At 39.4% G+C, this 17909-nt stretch overlaps 1 protein-coding gene and 1 non-coding gene across 5 annotated transcripts in view; one reads left to right on the top strand and one right to left on the bottom strand.

Moving 5' to 3' along the window:
• LOC126297445 (transmembrane protein 39A) overlaps positions 1–17909 on the top strand; it is a 181146-nt gene that overhangs the window by 142931 nt on the left and 20306 nt on the right. For 2 of the 4 annotated variants that reach the window (XM_049988293.1, XM_049988295.1), the window contains exons 11-12: positions 10575–10661; positions 12404–12524. In XM_049988293.1, coding sequence (XP_049844250.1) covers positions 10575–10661; positions 12404–12524 — 208 coding nt within the window. The remainder of the gene's footprint in view (positions 1–10574; positions 10662–12403; positions 12525–17909) is intronic. The other 2 variants (XM_049988294.1, XM_049988296.1) reach the window with 1 other exon arrangement.
• Trnav-aac (transfer RNA valine (anticodon AAC)) lies at positions 14356–14428 on the bottom strand. The gene has a single exon. It is a non-coding gene; the product is annotated as a tRNA-Val (tRNA).

Genomic DNA, 17909 nt, shown 5'->3' with positions numbered 1-17909 from the left:
TAGTGATAATAGACTGTCAATTTGCCAGAAGTGATAAACAGCTCAGGGCTATAGCCAAAAATTTAACTGTCCTCTGGTGAACAGAAGCTTGCTTTTAATTGTTCATAACAACAGTACACATATTGCATCAATAATATCAAAACAATAATTAAATGGCAGTGGAGGTAAAATAAATAATGTTGGTGCTGAATATAACTGCCATTTGGCATTGCCTTGCAATCGCATACTGTAACATAATAAAAACAACAATTTCATTTGAAAAGGAATACGTCATGGCACTCAAGCTTATGTTCGATTCACAGCATGGTTCATGTTAGACAAAAATTTATTTATAGCTTACTCAGTTTTCATATCTTTTTCCCTTTACTCAAGAAGTTTATTGTAACTCACCGTCTTGAGCAGGTGTTTCTCTTCAAGTGTTATGAGTTCTTTTGTTCCAGTCTGTTCTTTTTCTTGAGAGAAGCATGAGGCGATGTAACAGGGCAGGTGCATAGTGGATACTAGCTGGTGGAGCAGGATGAAAGAGGGTAGAGTTTAGTCAAAGTTGTTGTTCATAAAAAGCAGTGACACCACCATGCTGTCTTTACTTAAGTAGGCAGCACTAGATTGAATGTGTTACCATTAACCTCATTCAGAGCAGTTGGCCAGAATAACACACATCATTCACATAGTACACGTGCCATTTTGATCGTACAGTTAGTATAATCTACACACAGTGATTACATTATAATTGTTGCTGATGCTTTGCCAAGAAAAGCAAAATGTGCCTCATGAATCAGATTTTGTATTTGTAGTGTGCATAAAATAGAGAAAATCCAAAATAGTAATAATAGGTTTACCAAACAAAGTCAAGGACAGCCTCTGTGCATTTCCTTGAGTTCTTCCAATTAGATCTTAATTTAGTTCCTGATATATTCATGCAGTAACTGCTCCTTCAGGCTGTGAGGATATCTGTATGGGAATTATCAAAGCGTAATTGCTGGACTGCACCGCCATCTTTGGTGGTTCAATATGGCTCTGAAACCAACAATAATTTACTTCTCAGTCTGAGTAATTACTAAAGGATTCCTGAAATTATTTGACTGTTGTGTTATCTGCCACATAAAATTTGTAAGTCAGTGCTGAATACACCTGTACACAAAGATCTTCACTCTTCTTTGCTGCATGTTCTCCACATCTTAATTAGTAAAATAACAAGGCTCACTCAGCTTTATAAACACGGTGTCAGCAAGTCCTTAAATAGGAATGTACCTGATGGCGACTATGATAAGAATTTGGTGTCACACTATATTGAAAAATTTTAAAATATTTATTTCCTCAATCCATACTAAAACAAGCACTCTAGTGCAAAATGAATTGTATCCTTCTGAGAACTTATTTACTTGTGTACTACTTTCAAGTGCACATAAGCTACTTAGTTCTAATTTGTGTGTTATGGCAATTGTTGCCATAGATTCAAATATGGCTGTAAAAGTATGTTTCAGGTCTGATGCTTTGATGCTTTTTCTCTGTCTCATGTAACGGAAAACAACCACAAAAATTTAAGGAATGGAATCCTAAGGAACACTAGAGTTCATACTGCAATGGGTTGTAGGGGGAAAAAAAAATCTTTTCATGATAGTTAGATGATTGATGGAATTTTCCAAACTGCAGTAATTATTGCTGTTGTGATGGTACCAACCCCTGTTACTAGATGAATATTTATAGTATGCAAGGATTGCTTTGTGGAGAGCGAGCACGCTACATGGTGGGTGTTTCACAGAAGTGCGTGGCGCACCCGCGCAAGATTTGCAACGGTCGGTGGGATGGTCTCCGGCGGCCATGTGGCCTGCAGCTTGGGGCATGGTTTGGTTTTTCGTGCATTACGTAACTTACGGTGAAGAGCAATGCGGCAGTGGATTGTGGTCAGCTACATGTACCTTCTGAAAGATCGATCTTTATTTAAAGTCACGCAAAAGTTATAGTAACCTCAAAATTGGGTAATATCATGAATACTGAAAGATTAATAAAAATAGTAAATAACCATTAGACCCAGAAGAAGGCCGCTGCAATTTGGGCCAAAACGTTGGTTTTTCTCCAGCAGCAGTAGTTTTTACATTATGACATGGTACCATACCGAGAAAACTTTTATGTCGACTGACTCTGGCCGCGGAAGCCTATGCAGTTGTAATAAATAACAACTTACAGGGATGAGCAAGCACTCATTAAAAAGCCTCGTCATAGTGGATTGAGTGCCATAGTCATATGTTAAGATTCATAAATAATTAAGCCCGTAAAGAGCAATAAACAAAGTTTGAGGGGAAATTGATTATAAAATTCAATAGAAAATTCATGACGTAAAGAACAGCACTATACAATATTTGGGGTGGCATCACATGTATTTTAAACTCGTTACGTTATACTATACATGTAACTTGCAATAGTTTTCATTGTTTGCAAATTATTATTAACATTTATCACCCATAATTAATTATTATAGATATGAAGATTTTGAGCAGTGCAACGTGTAGATCACTATAGATTACATCTAAAAATAATGCTATATGCAGGTCCATGTTAAAACTTTGCAGCACAGATGTAAACAAACAAATTTGCGCTAAGTGGCGAAATTTTGCAAAAACTAAAACTTGATTTACAGTTGATGGAATAATCCTAGAAATTAATGTAACATAGTAAATAAGATGTACTTTTTATCGTGGTTCCGATGGTGTACCTGTTTCTGTCGAGGGATGTATGTATCAAAATTTGTAACCTTAACTGGTGAGACTGGTGCTTAAATAACCAGGGGGGTTGGACATCTGAGACTATATAAGCGAGCAGTCATCTTGGCCAGGAGGAATCCAAACTCAGTCACTACTAAAAGGGAAAAACAGTGCCCCTGGTCTTGAAAAAATCACACGATAGCAACTTCGGCTAGCACCGCAAAAAAAAAAAAAAAAAAAAAAAAAAATACTAGACTGCCTTAACATAATTTACAATGCTGCCTAAAACTACAAATCATTCTGACAATGTGGAAGGAAGCCAAAATTATGATGATTCTGAAACCAGGAAAACCACCAAACAACCCTAAATCCTACAGGCCTATTACACTACTGTCGGTAATAGGAAAAGGATTTGAAAACATAATCAACAACAGCAAATTTGCTGAGAAAAACATCATTCCGAAAACACAGGCAGGTTTCAGGAAACATCATTCAACCATATATCCTATAATCCGAATCTCCAGCAGTATCACAGAAGGTGTAAACCTGATGAACTATGCCTCAGCTCTCTTCTTAGACATAGAAAGAGCTTTTGATAAAGTGTGGCACAAGGGACTTTACTATAAACTCCACCAGATGGGGGTGCCAACCCAGCTAACCTTGCTACTGACCCACATCTTAGACAACAGGCCATCTCGAGTATGTGTAAACGAATTCCACTCACAAGCATATTTCCCAGAGGCAGGCGTGCACGCAAGGAGCAATTCTGTTGTCTCTCCTATACAGCCTATATACCTTAGATATATCGCACCCGACAAGTTGGAATGAAGGGCTGGCACTCTACGCTGATGATACAGCCTACTGGTGCCAAGCACAAATGATAGAGCTGATCAACCGGAAGAATAACAATTACATCACCCAACTAGAAACATGGTTAAGAAAATGGCGATTAAAACCAAACGCCCAAAAAATTCAGCTGGTATTATTCAACCACAAACAATTCTCAAGACGGAGAGAACAACTACTACAAAAACCCAACATAAGACTATGTGGAGAGACCATCCAACCACAAGACACAGCTACGTACCTAGGAACGACCCTTGATTACACGACGTCATGGATTCCGCACACTCGTAAAATAACCCATAAAGCAAACAACAGATGTAATCTCATCAAACTTATAAGGGGCAGAGCAAATGGTACCAACAACGACACTCTAATCCACACGTATAAGGTGTTTATATGGCCAGTCCTCGAGTATGCTGCCCCAGTTTGGATGACAAACAAAAATAACATGCAGAAACTACAAGATCTAGAGAGGAAAATCCTTCACATCGCAGGAAGACTTGACAGGAGAACAGACAACAACACAGTCTACCAAAGCACGAAGCTCCCCCCAATAAAAGAGAGATGGATCCAACTTACGACAAAAATTGTAAAAAACAGAGAAACCAACAGAACACTAATGACTGAACTACTTAACTACACACCAATGTAATTCAACTTTCCAGAACACAAATATGCTTCCCCACCCAAAACAATAAAAGAATGCATCACATACAACGAAGACAGTAATGACAATAACAACAGAACCAACTTAATCAGCCACCTCATAGAAGATTAACACTCAAAAAAAGTAGAACAACAAAGGCAGAAGATAACAACATCAAACACAATGACCCTTGCTAAGATTTTCGAGAGGTTTGCCTTAGAACTTGGGCAAATGCCAGGGTCGTCACATCCTCTCACCAGAAAACAAAAGAATCAACAGGAAACTAAAAAGAAATTTCCCCATCTCAACAAATAAATGGTGTCCCAGCAGAACAACATAAGCTAAGCTAAGGCACCAAAGACCACTAGGCTCTCCATGCTCCTGCCTTCCCCCATCCGGGGAAGGAATGAGGGGGCGGGGGGGGGGGGGGGGGGGGGGAGAGAAAAGAAAAGAAAAGGTCATTGGTCACTCGTCTTGGAGGGTGGGTGGCAAGCAAGCCCCACTTGAGGGTGGCCCATGTGGTCGTTTGAGAATTTCTTCTCATGCCGATTTATTTCGACAAAGAGTATTGTTTAATAGTGCAAGTGTGCAAGCATATATTTGGTGAACTGGAAGTGCTACGATTATTTGTGTGAGTGCCAATTACGAGGTATGTATTGGCGTAAGTGAACATATGGCGATCTGTGATTTCGCGCCAAAACTTGTAGAACAAAGAGGACAGTGGGACTTGTGGTTCTGTTCGAATTATTTGAATAATTTTCGTTTGTAGCAGCCAACATTACTGCTATTGTGGTCTCAAGGTCAAATTATTATTAAAGTAAAACTGTGAACTGTCTCACCAGAGCTAATTTCATTGTGTGAAAGAAAAGGACAACGCCAATAAATAGTGATTGAACCGTGTCGTGAAAAGTGATTTTAGTATAATAATCGCCTAGTTCTTGTTCCCTAGCATAAACTGTACTTACGTCTGAGAGAATAATTAATTCAAAAATTATAACAAATGCGCGGGTGTGGAAGTGTACTAATGCGCCAAGTGCGGAAATCATCCCCTGAGACTTATGCGAGAGCCAAAATTTGCAATAACATTTTTTAACCCACATTTGTATTTACACATTCGTGTGAACTCTCTGCAACTGCACTACTTCTTTATTTTACCGCCCCGTCGCACTGTAATATTATTTACTAGTTGATACATACTTGTCTGTCACCTATTGTCACTACTTTTTGAATGGTAGAGCTGGAAGAATCAAACTATCAGATGATCCCTATACGGAATAGACATATTTGTCTTAAGTAATCATCTTTGGGGCAACAGCAGAATATCTAGTCCATAAATCTGATAACAAAATGTCAGAAATGTACATATAAATCTGCACAGTGTCACAATTTGAGACATCCACAGTGGGTGGGGATGAATTGGAGTGGGTTTGGAGGTGGAGGCAATGAGGAATGGGTGTGAATGATGGTGTCACAGACTGTCTCTAGTTTTGTAGCCTCCACTATGAGGTGACACATACTGCAAAATAAATTAAGTCACTGGCATAAATATGTACGCATAGGGCATTTTGCTGCGATTAAATGGCATGTAATGGGTCTGTTGTGTGTGGGATGCTAATCACACACACTATTGAGCAATTCTTCCACAGGCAGAAATTGTTTTGGCTATAATCTGGATAATGATGACTACAGTTAAATAATGTAGTGGTAGCCACCTTTTTAATTCTCATATGATTATGGTGGTAGGCTAGAGTCATCGTTTGTATGAAACTACCAGGTGATAATAAATTTTCCTATTTGACACATTATAACATGGAAACTAATTACCATATGAAGTACCAAACTTGGTAGCATTAATGTCAAGGACATGGGTAAGGGAAGTAGCGCAGAATCAAGTCAACGGAAACATTTTTAATGTGCTGCTAGGTACTACATACCGCTACCAATACTGCTACGAAAGGGACTCAGTATGGTGCCCAGCGGTGTCCAGAAGAGTCTGAAAGTGCAGGACTGCATTCTACACAGCAGAATGAAGCATGTCTGTAGGTATGCTGGCTACCTCTCTTGATACGCTGTGCTTCAGATCAGCACATGTGTGAAGGTTCCCCTGGTAAACTCTGTCCTTCAGGTAGCCCCACAACCTGAAATCACGAGGAGTGAGATCATGTGATCATGTCTACCAATCATTTGGAAAAGATCGGCTGATACTTCAATCGTTTCCAAATATATTCTGGAGAAGCAGGTGAACTTCACAAGTGATGTGCAATGGGGCCCCATCTTCCATGAAAACTTCTGAGTTCAATGCGTCTCTCTCCTGTTGGGCCAAAGCACATTGCAGTAACGCTGGCCAGTCACACTGCACATCCTTGGTCCGTGAGTGCCAGTCTGTTCAAAAAAAGAATGCTCCAATGATGAACATAGCCATGAAGCCACACCATACAAAGGAACTTCATGCACAGTGACTGGAGGTGAAGATCCACACCCTCGGCAATTCTGTGTGTTCACCTTACCTGTCAGAGAAAAATAAGCTTCGTCAACTTCAATCCGAGTGAGAAAGTGGAAAGCAAAGTCAACACGTTGTTGTGCATCCTGTGGTGCAAGTTGCTGTATGATATGGATCTTGTACAGATACCATTTAAGACTGATTCGAAGCACATTCTGTACAGTAGACCACAGGACGTTCAACTGTCATGACACAGCATGCACACAGCCTGATGATAGGGAATTGCACACGTCGGTGTTTGCCATACAACAGCGATTTCATCAACCACCTGTGGTTCAACCAGCTGTCGGCCTCCGCCTGGAGCCACATTCTGTTCTCCAGTTGATTTGCACTTCATCACGCTCCGCACAGCATGTGAAGAAAGCAGACCCTTCCATAATCCTTTCAGCCGCTGATATTCTTGAAGTGCAGCTGCACCATTACTGTTGTTTTGATGATAGAGTTTTGCTAATAAAGCCCTGCTCATTTTGTCCAATCTCATGTTGACATGTCAACAAGTGAACTGTGACTGGTCAGGTGTGAGAGAGTATGAATCATGATGACTGATCATGGCTCCTGGTGGCCATAGATGGAACTGGACATTGGTGCTGTGACACATGGAAATCATGCACCCCATACTCTGGACATTAATGCTACGACATTTAGTACTTGTCCGGTAATTAATTTCTGTCTTATAACGTGTTAAACAGAGAAAGTTTAATTATAACCACCCAGCCTATTAACACCACTCAGTGCCAATGTGAGAGCTGCATAGAAATGCTGCACCACACTCAGTGTGGTGAACCTATTGTTGTTTTGATTTCTCTCTCTGTCTCTGTCTACGCCACGTTGCAAGTAGAAAATCTCGTGAGCACTCCAGCTACATTTTAGACTTTGGTGATTCAATTGGACAAGTTATCTGATAGCACTCATGACAGTTGGTAATATTAACTACACTGACCGGAAAGAGGAAGCAAGTGCACGATGTAGTGGTAAGCTGAGATGGGCATTATTGGAATGAATTTCTGTCTGGATAATTATCCGAGTAAGTATACATTATGCTAAATCCATTCAATAATAAAATATTCACCGGTAAAGCGACTACTAGTCACTTAATGTAGCATGCCACCACATATTCTTTGTTTACTTCTTGTACAGGATTCTATAATTAGTGTTTGTTCCTTGGCTTGGTGCTTTATATTTGATAAATAAATTTTTAATGGTTGGTATGAAATGTGTCTTGGCAGCTCAGTGGACACACAAGCATCAAAGAAAATTATTGCAGTTTGCAAAGCTAAAGAAGCTAGCCAATGGGTCACCACATCGAACACTAAGAGGAGCTATGGGGGAGGGGGGGGGGGGGGGGAGGCTTAGGGAGAGGGGGGAGAGAGAGAGGTGTGAGGGGGGGGGGGCAGCTTTGTTCCAGACCACAAAGCTAAAGGTTTAGGGTGTGATCCCCTCTTGTTCCTACAATTTTTTTATGTTATTTATCTTTAACAATGAGAAAAATGCCAAGTAAAGTTATACATTGTTTTGGAGTACATGTTGAACTGTAGGTCCCCCTCTAACTGGCTGTATAAGTCGGTTCAGAAGTGGGAGGAAGGCAAGTACACACATGATGCCAAGTGAAGCACTGCAGTGTTCAGAGCAACATTTGGGTGGATCACAGCTTTACGTGCATTGCAGCGGGTAACCATTGCAACAAAAAAATACTTCATAGGGAGATGGCATTAGCTGTACACTGCTGTTGCAGCCCCACTGGGTTTGAGAACATAAAGAGATCGTAATATTGCAGCACACTGTAAAATTGTTACCGAGAAAGTGTCAAGAGACTATTGGGAGACTTTTTTTCGCCTTTCTACACCAACTGTAATTACTGCAACACTGCCTTACCCACAATTTATTAACATATAGTTCACCTGTATTGCTGTCCGTAACCAAGGGAAGTCTTACAACAAACTGCAGATGTAATTGTAATAGCCAAAGGCATGTCAAAGCAATTGAATCGTTAGTTTCAAATGATGTTATGACGCAAAAAGAAAATTTATTTTGAACATGATTTGGGAGCTGAAACTAAAATCGAATCACAGTGAAGTTATTTTCAAAATATACAGCAGAATTGATGATATCTCAATTTTTGCAGAAGAGAGGTCTTACATCATTATCCTGAAATAAGTGATTTCTGGAGATATAACACACCAGTATCTCCTTTGCATGTGCTGAATATATTTTCTTGAGTGTGTTACAATGAAAGATCTTCAAAAATCAAATGTTCTGATGCGATGTTTGCTGAGGACTTATTCTAAAGTAACGAAAAGTACATTTTTTTAATGAATGATAAAGAGCTGGAGCAGTGAAACTGTCATTGGATTTCAAATTCATCTGTTATTCATAGTGTTGTTTTATTCACAAACGACAAATGTTTTTATTCATGATAATAAATAATGCCATGACTAAATATTTTTGTTATCCCTCATTCAAATAAATTTTGCCCTATTTTGGGCGGTAAGGGAAGCTCAGCGCATACGCACATACTGCTAACTCACAGCCTCTGTACTAATGAGTGTGAGTACATAGCATCTGCATGGCTGTGAACAAGTGTGTTATATCCATGTGGCCATTAAGTGTTCACTCAACTAAGTTATTAGGTGAGGGAGCATCGGTCATATTCAGCAACTTCCACCAAGTTATGTGAAGTGTATCCACTCTGTCTGATGTACCACAGCTGCATACAGACCATTTGGATGGACCCACAAGCCAGCAGAGCTCTAATGGACACCTTTCTGGCAAGGAGTTCATAGTCCACAACACCATTTTTCTGCTGCCAAATGCTAAATAGTATGTATTTACACTGGCGAATTTTTAAAAACAAGTTTTCTGCTTGGGTTCAGCCATTAATTACTAATGAAGAAGTTAAAACATAAGTTTGTAAGATAAAGGCATCACAGGTCATCACCAGCAACAGTATTGCATAAGAATGCTCACTGAATAAACTGTTGTCAGTCAAGCAAAAATGCAGTAGTAGTAACCCCCCCCCCCCCCTTGGAGCTCTGTTATTTAGAATTAGAGCATCAAGTACTCCTATACCCAAGATCTAAACCTTGCTATTGAATGATGCAAATGTCACACAAAGGTTAAATGGTTGGCTTGATGCGATTGTACCCATCCATGCCTCTTTATTTGAAGCAAATTGATGGCCATGAATGTCTTTCTTCAGGACACAAAAAATATGAAAATTGCATGGGGAGTATGTGTAAGGGCTTCCCAGTGAAACTTCTGCAGTGTAGCTGAAACAACCTTGGCAACACCTTGGGCCCACAAGTTGCTCCAGTTGTTTCAGTACCTCCATGTGATTTCTATCTATTTTGAGCTCTGAAGAAATACATTCATGACCATCAATTTACTCAGGATGAAGAGGGGCGTGCCTGGGTGCAATCATGGTTCTGTAGGGAACTGCAAACATTTTTCCATGAAGGCATTGACCATGACTTACAATGGGAGAAAATATATTAACAGTTGTGGTGATTACTATTGAAATAATGAACAATTTACTTACTTTTTCCAACTGTCTTGTTTTCATTTGACTGCTCCTTATACGTAAAGAAAACCCAAAGCTTAAGTACAAAATCCACCAAACATTGATGAGATGTAAAAGATACTTATTTTCATCAGAAATGAAGAGCATGGTTGGTTTCTTCCAATATTTGAAAATGCACAACCCTCATATCTTAATATAACATTGTGCACTATTGTAAAAATAATACATAAATATAACATTAAAGCTGGGTTATTTCTTTTACTTTTTATAGGAGAACAGCCAATGGACTAATGGTAGTTTCTTGTGATACTGGTTTGTGACATTTGTGGCCAGTTTAGTTGCTGTATCCTGTTACTATTCCAGATACTGTGATATTCTGCATCGTGCAGCCTTGCACCTGGGATGCTGGTCGAGGATTGAAGGGAGATCTACTCATGTACCAACACACGTGTAAGAGAAATTAGCCAACTTTTATGATAATTAATAATGATAGTCATATATGAGAGAACATTTAATTAATGGGTTTACTATAAGTACATATAAAGTTCAGTGTAACCAAATGATACACTAATGTGCCAAAACTTTATAACCACGAAGCACATGATGCAGTAAGGAAAGTATGTGAGTAGAGCAGAGGCGAATGGGAACTCATTCTATTGACAATATGAGCTGCAGCTGGGAAAATCCACTGATATTACTGACTTTAAAGAAAGGGGGGTGGGATTATTGTTGCACAGTGCATGGGGACAAGTGTCTCGAAAATGATGTAGTTGGTCAGCTGCTTACAAGCTTTTGTGACACCTAAGGAAAGTGGTTGAAGGACAGTGATACCACAAGTACGTGACAAGGGACTGGACATTCATGTCTAATTACAGGATGTGGCCAGAGGCTTGCCCAGTCAGTAAAGCAAGATAAGCAGTGGTCTGTGTGAGATCTGACAACAATGTAGACTCCAGATGCACACACAGATGTTTCAAAGAACACCTTACTGCACAGATTGTTGGAACATGGGGCTCCAGAAAACACAACCCCTGTGTGTTGTCACATTGACCAAATGACATTGTCAACTAAGATAGCAGTGTCCACAGGATCATCAAGACTTCACCACTGATCAATGGAAACATGCCAAATAGTCAGACAAATTGCACTTCTTGTGACACCAAGTGAATGTTTGTGTCTGGATACGTCACCGTATAGGCAAATGGCTGTTCGAATGGTGCACTGTTCCATAGACGCAGGCTGGGCTTCAGTGGACTGGTAGCAGTAACTGAATGCACCTGGACTGCTGTGCACTATGTGAAAATTATTGTAGGACACCTATATCCCTTCATGCTTGATGTCATACTGCTGTGTTACTGGGGCATGTGATGGATCCAAGGAGGATAGAACTTCCAAAAAAAGTCATTTATGACTGATGCACACATAATGATGGATGTTTCAATGTCAGGCCAGGCCTTCGTGTCAGGTTTAAGGCTCTGCTGTCACCTCTGGCAGGCTCATGGCAGTCAGTGTGTTAAATACTTGTGTTATTTAGTTATAGCCTTAAGTGATCAAATTTTTATTTAGACAATGAATGTGACCTAGCTATTTCGTTTGTCAGTGGAATAATATACATTCTGTTGTGGTTGATGAGGATTCCGTTTATGTAGGAACCCCCCCCCCCCCCTCCCCGAGTGTAACTTTCATGGTTATTACTGAAGTCCAATAAATTTTGTAAAGAACAAATTAAGAATATGCTACAGAATGATTGTAAGACTTACTAAAGAGGGATGTCAGTTATGCATTTTCACATTTTCTCTTGAGTGGTTACAGAATAATAATATTGTATGTAGTGTGTTTCATTCCCCATTTCCAGCAACTGCTCTTTGCATTCATAGTGCATACTTTTTCATCTTAGAGACAAGAGCTTCTAGAAACAACAGACTAATAACTATTGTTAATGAAATACGACTTCAGTTCACATTTAGCATGCACTTTTTGGCTTGTATTTCTGCCTTAAGTTTCGGGCATCCAGCTTCTTGTATTTTGTTGACATTCATTTTGTTGGTAGAATTTCATATATTTTGGTTGCTCCCTCCCCCTGCACACACCTGTGGAAATGTGTGATGTTTTAATGCGGTGTATGTGGTATTTGCAAATCCAACTTTTTGACTTGCGCCTAAATTATTGATTTGAGCTTACTTGTTTTTTAGGTGGGCCGAGTCAACAGTGTGGCATCATGGGGCATTGGTGAAACACTGCAAAGAAATCTACAGAGCTGATGGAATATCAAATGCAGCAGAACCAGGAAACCAGACACATGCAAGGTTCTATGTAAGATGTATACAGAAAAGTAACTAAACAATAAGCAACAACACTCTGATTAAAGCTACATGTTATTTGACATTTGTTATGTGGCACTACAGCATTGTCACCTGTGATGAACAATGTACGGCAGACTGCCAACCAAGCAGAATGTGCTGTTGCCTGCTGTGGCAAGCCGCAAATAAATGGGTTGCCAGCAGAGCACAAGAACAGATCACAACTTGAACACTGCAAGTGATAGTGAATTGATGCTTTGTTGTTGCACTTTGGCAGTGGATGACAGTTTGCATGTGATCGTGAGGGTTTTGGTTGGAACATTTAAGTTTCAAAATGTGAAGTGTCATCTAACAATTAATTTTAATCAGACTATAGTATTAGGAGAGACTTATTGGATGGGGTGAGAAGGAAAGACTGATACCAGTCTCTCCTTCTCACCCCATCTGGTAAGCCTCCCCTTGACCCGTGGTAAAGGGTGACTTTTCCAAAAGTACGTGTGTGTGTGTGTGTGTGTGTGTGTGTGTGTGTGTGTGTGTGTGTGTGTGTGTGTGTGTGTGTGTGTGTTCTCCTGCCAACACTTGGTGAGAAGACTTTTTTAGACCCTAGTGTTAATCTCTCTTCAGTAAGTTATATGGAAAAAGCCAACAAGCTATTAGTGGTCCGTATCTTCTCATTGTTTTATCTGTCCTCTGTGTGTTAACTTCAGTTTGTGTGCTATATTATAAATTTGGAGTGAATAGATCTGGACATTTGAGGGATACTCTGATTTCAAAGAGTAATGTAATGGCTCTCATTTTTTAGACTGAAGTGCCATCACAGTAATATAGAGAAATTTCCTTTAAAATTGTTGGCACACTTTCATTTAGACAAGGACAAAAAACAATGGCTAAGTCCAAACTAGCAAAACTAGCCTCAGCTAATCATGTTCAACTTGAGCAACATACAACGTTAAGTGCCTTTCACATTTGAGTGCCATGTCATATACCATTATTAATCACTTTTGATAGCCCCTCAGAACATATTGCCAAAGGATATGATCAATTTTCTTCTGACAGTTTCCAATCGGACCTTTTGCTACATTTTTTACGACTTTGTCACCAATATGAATAATGTAGGAAAAGATGTCAAGTTGAAGTCAGGCACAATGAAAAGACTCATGTATTCCTTTCGGCCATGAAACACGCATGCACAAACACCTCTTTGCCCCACAACCTCCTGACGCTGCACCTGTTCGCAGTCTCATCCCTGCACACTCCATTGGACAGTGTTAGTATCCCTTCCCCACCCCCTCCAAATTGCTGCTTGCAGCCCACACGATGTTGCATTCCAGCCTGAGAAGCTGGAGGTGTGTGTGTCTTGGTCTTTACTGATGAAGGCTATGACTGAAAGCTATATGTGAGTGTCTTTTAATCGTGTCTGTCTGCAACTTCGTCTTCTGTATGGTAAGCAGAAATCTGTCTTCTATGTTGTTGGTACTCCTACGTGGAGTTTCCATTGTTTGATTTCTCTCGTGAATATGGTTTCATGTCACTATCTTCCTTTTTCCACCAAACATCAATGGTATTGCTTACACCACTTTGGCAATGTCACAAAAACAAATGTGTCATTGGTGACTTAGACAACAATATGACCATGAAAAGTGAAATCAATTGCCTCTTGTCAGAACACTGTGTGTCCAATATCTGATGAATAATTTGACCAATACACTTCAGAGTTTGACAGAGACAACCAGTTTATTAGATTTACCATAGCTTGCATGTTTCAAATGTTACTTGCTCTTGTAGATCTTATAATTAAATGTTTCCCTGAGACAGAAGAAGCAGAAGAAATGAATTAAAATTTATGCTGTGGCTGGGACTTGAACCCAGGTCTTCTTGCTTGTTATGCAGAAATGCTAACCATTACACCACCACAACATTGCTGCACTGAACTACCCGAGTTGAATGCCCTCCCCAACACAAACTTCAGTTTATATCTTCTGCTTATTTTTCCTTACATTGCCAGGGCTCTCCGACATTGGAATAGCACCCTAGCGTTGGACATAATGGGAAAGTCCTGTACCATAGGCACAAATTTTAATTCATTTCTTCTGCTTCGATCATTATCGTAGATAATGAAGAGACTTAAATGTCTTAGGGAAACATTTAATTATAAGATCTCCTATGGTACAGGGCTTTCCCATTACGTCCAATGCTGGGGTGTTATTCCAATGTCGGAGCACCCTGGCAGTAGTGACAATAAGCAGAAGATATGAATTGAAGTTTGTATTGGAGAGGGCACTCAGCTTGGGTCGTCCGTGCAGCAATGTCGACCATCGTGCTGTAATGGTTAGCATTTCTGCCTAGCAAGCAAGAAGACCCGGGTTTGATTCCCAGCCGCGGCACAAACTTTAATTCATTTCTTCTGCTTGGCCTTGTAGTTAAGGATCATTCCATTTGGGATTAAAGTTCTCTTGGAACAAAATTGAAAGCGTGTTACATTATACTTGTTCCTTCTTGTGTCTGATCATCACAGAAAGTATAATAATTCTTTACCGCAGTTATTTTGTCTTTCCATAAATTGCTTGACTCAGTGTGTTCTCTTAAAAAAATTCTGTGAGGCACTGCAGGCATCGCACACTAAATTACAGCACTGTGCTGAATAATACAACAGGTGATTTCAGTATCACAAGTTAATGCACAATATACTGCTGACACATCCACAACCTCCAGCTTGGGCTTACAAGATGTTGCAGTCTCCAGAATAAGCATGTTATGAAGTTAACTTATTGGAAAATGTCATTTTATTTATTTTTCAAGTTTACCCATCTGTTATAATGTTTTTTCATCTTTCCTTTGTAAGTGACATCTCCATTAGATGGAAAATTGAAGGACTGTGGAAGACATACTGTTCCAATTGTATTTTAATGCTGCCCCATAGGGCACAGACTATGCTGGGCACTGCGCAGTTAGTATAGGCTACCCACCAGACAGCCCTATGATACTCTGCCAGTGTGCATTTGGCCAGTCCAGAACTGTCGTGTACACTATGGTGCAGCGGCCTTTAATGCCCAAGCATTATCTGTGACTAACAAAGCAGTTATAATTTTGCTCAACAAATGAAAAAGAAACTAGAAAGTGATTTACTAGTATCTGCTGCATCCACAGTGTTGCAAGAACTTGTCATAGCTGTAAATTAAAGTTGTGGACTTATTTCTGATTCTTGGTGACACAAAGAAGATGATACTGAGATAAAAGACTATATGGGAAGCAACGTCTGCAATGAAGTTGAAATATGCAGACTTGAGTTGCCCAGTCCAAGTGAAAGGTCAGGGGAACAATGGCAGCTTCACAAAAAAGAGATAAATCAAATAGTGGTTCACAGTGTGGATGCCGATGGAATAGCGAGAACACCAGGACATGGTTTTTGAAGTTGGCTAGAGTGGGGGAAGTTCCTGCAGATCAAACACTTCCTCTCTTGTTATAACAGTGAAGTATTTATCTTTGGAATAAGATGTTGTGTGAATCAGATTATGTGTGTGTTCAACTATATTTGTGCATAACTTCCAACAGAGTGATGATAGGGTGCTTACATGATCTCTGATCTTTATTTCACATTGACAACTAAAAATTGGTTAGTGCAAGTAATTCTTGTGAAATATCTCTAAAGAGAGCTTCCACAATTATTCCCAGTATGTCTGCATACACCCATTCTGACACAAAAATTACCTTTCCAACACTCACAGACTGTTGATTGATGTGTATTGAGTCGAGCTAACCAAAGCACAGAATATTTCACTATGATGTACATCACTAAGTGAACTGATATTAATTATACTGTTGTTGTGATTCATTGCTGTTCTGACAAAGCAATGGCTACAAACTAGCAGATCTGTTCAATTTATAATTGGTGTAAAAGTCGTCCCAACATTAAAATCAGAAATTTCTCTCAAAGCAACCTCAGCATAATAGATTCAGACACAAAACATTATCACCAACTATATTTGCAGTAAATTTGGGAAACAAATACTTTTAAAAGACACAAACAAAACTGTTTTGCCTTCCCATCTAATTTTGTTTGACGCTTAACTTTCCAACAGTCAGTTGTGTCCTTAAGAATACTTACGTTTTACTCTTTTCAGGAAAATTTCTGCTATTATTCAATTCAAAATCAGTTTCTAAATGAATAGGACTAGTGAATTTATAAAAACCACAACATGATGAATTAAATGAACGGAGCAATAAGTTAATATTATCCACATGATCTGTAATAATACAACAGGTCTAAATTCATCCTTGAGGAATGTTTACAAAAAGAAGAAAAAAATAGATATTGGTGTAATCAGAAGTTTAATTACTGGATGAGTAACATGCCTAGCAATATTTTAGTGCTTTCAGTGGATGCATTCAAAAATCTGTACCTAATAAAACTGGCGTATTCTGCAGTAGTAGTGTTATGGCCGTGGGAGTAACTGAACTCAAAACAAATTGTTAGGCTGCCTCCCCCACAAGTGCAATGGGAATCATGCTGAATCTATCCATAAAAATATTCTTTAGTGACCATGACTTTCTCACAGATACAGAGGCACAAAAAACTTGCCAAAATTAAAAGGAGACGGAAATAAAGGAGGACCCGTCTCCAGTCACAGCAAAATTCTAAGTACTATCTAACATTGGACAATTACTAGAAGTGTAAATTTCTGTCATTCCCTTTTTAAAAAAGGGGGGGGGGGGGGGAGAGTGCACAAATTCAGTGGTCACTCTTCAGAAAGGTGAACTTGTATCTTTCAATCTCATGGTATAAATGGATAGACACTACTTTCTTGTCATTTATTTTTTACATTCCACAGTTGGAAACTGCTATAATTAAAAGCAGTCATGCAAGTAAAGATCTAAACTGACATACGGTCAGGAGAGTGGTTGTGCTGACCACATGCTCCTCCGTATCTGCATCCAGTGACGCATGTGGGCTGAGGATGACACAGCATCTGGTTGGTACTGTTGGGCCTTCATGGTTTATTTCGACAGAGTTTAGTTTAGTTTTATGAATGTAAAGAAAGTCTCAGTGTTTTAAAAAATACGCATTCATGGAAATTGCAAATCTGAAAGACAAACTTAGTTTATACCTCATAGGAAGAGTGGGGGAGGGGGGGGGGGGGATAGTTTTAGTTAATATCCACTACATGGAGAACATTACAGTTCATGTATAATTTTGCAGGCAAGTAAGACTGAGAGAGAAACACATGTAAAACCTCAATTACCAGAACAACTTGGAATGCACAAGAAGACAGCCCTCAGAAACATCTGTACATTTAATGGTTCACAGCTAGGGATTAATTTAAATAATAATAGCAGTTTTAACTGATACACAATTTTTATATTATAGCAAATAATGCCATGACAGCTGCACCACATTCCA

This window comes from Schistocerca gregaria, chromosome X, assembly GCF_023897955.1.
Source record: "Schistocerca gregaria isolate iqSchGreg1 chromosome X, iqSchGreg1.2, whole genome shotgun sequence".
Classification (NCBI taxonomy): domain Eukaryota; kingdom Metazoa; phylum Arthropoda; class Insecta; order Orthoptera; family Acrididae; genus Schistocerca; species Schistocerca gregaria.
The sequence above is the reverse complement of the archived record's forward strand: the minus strand, read 5'-3'. Positions and strand labels throughout refer to the sequence as shown.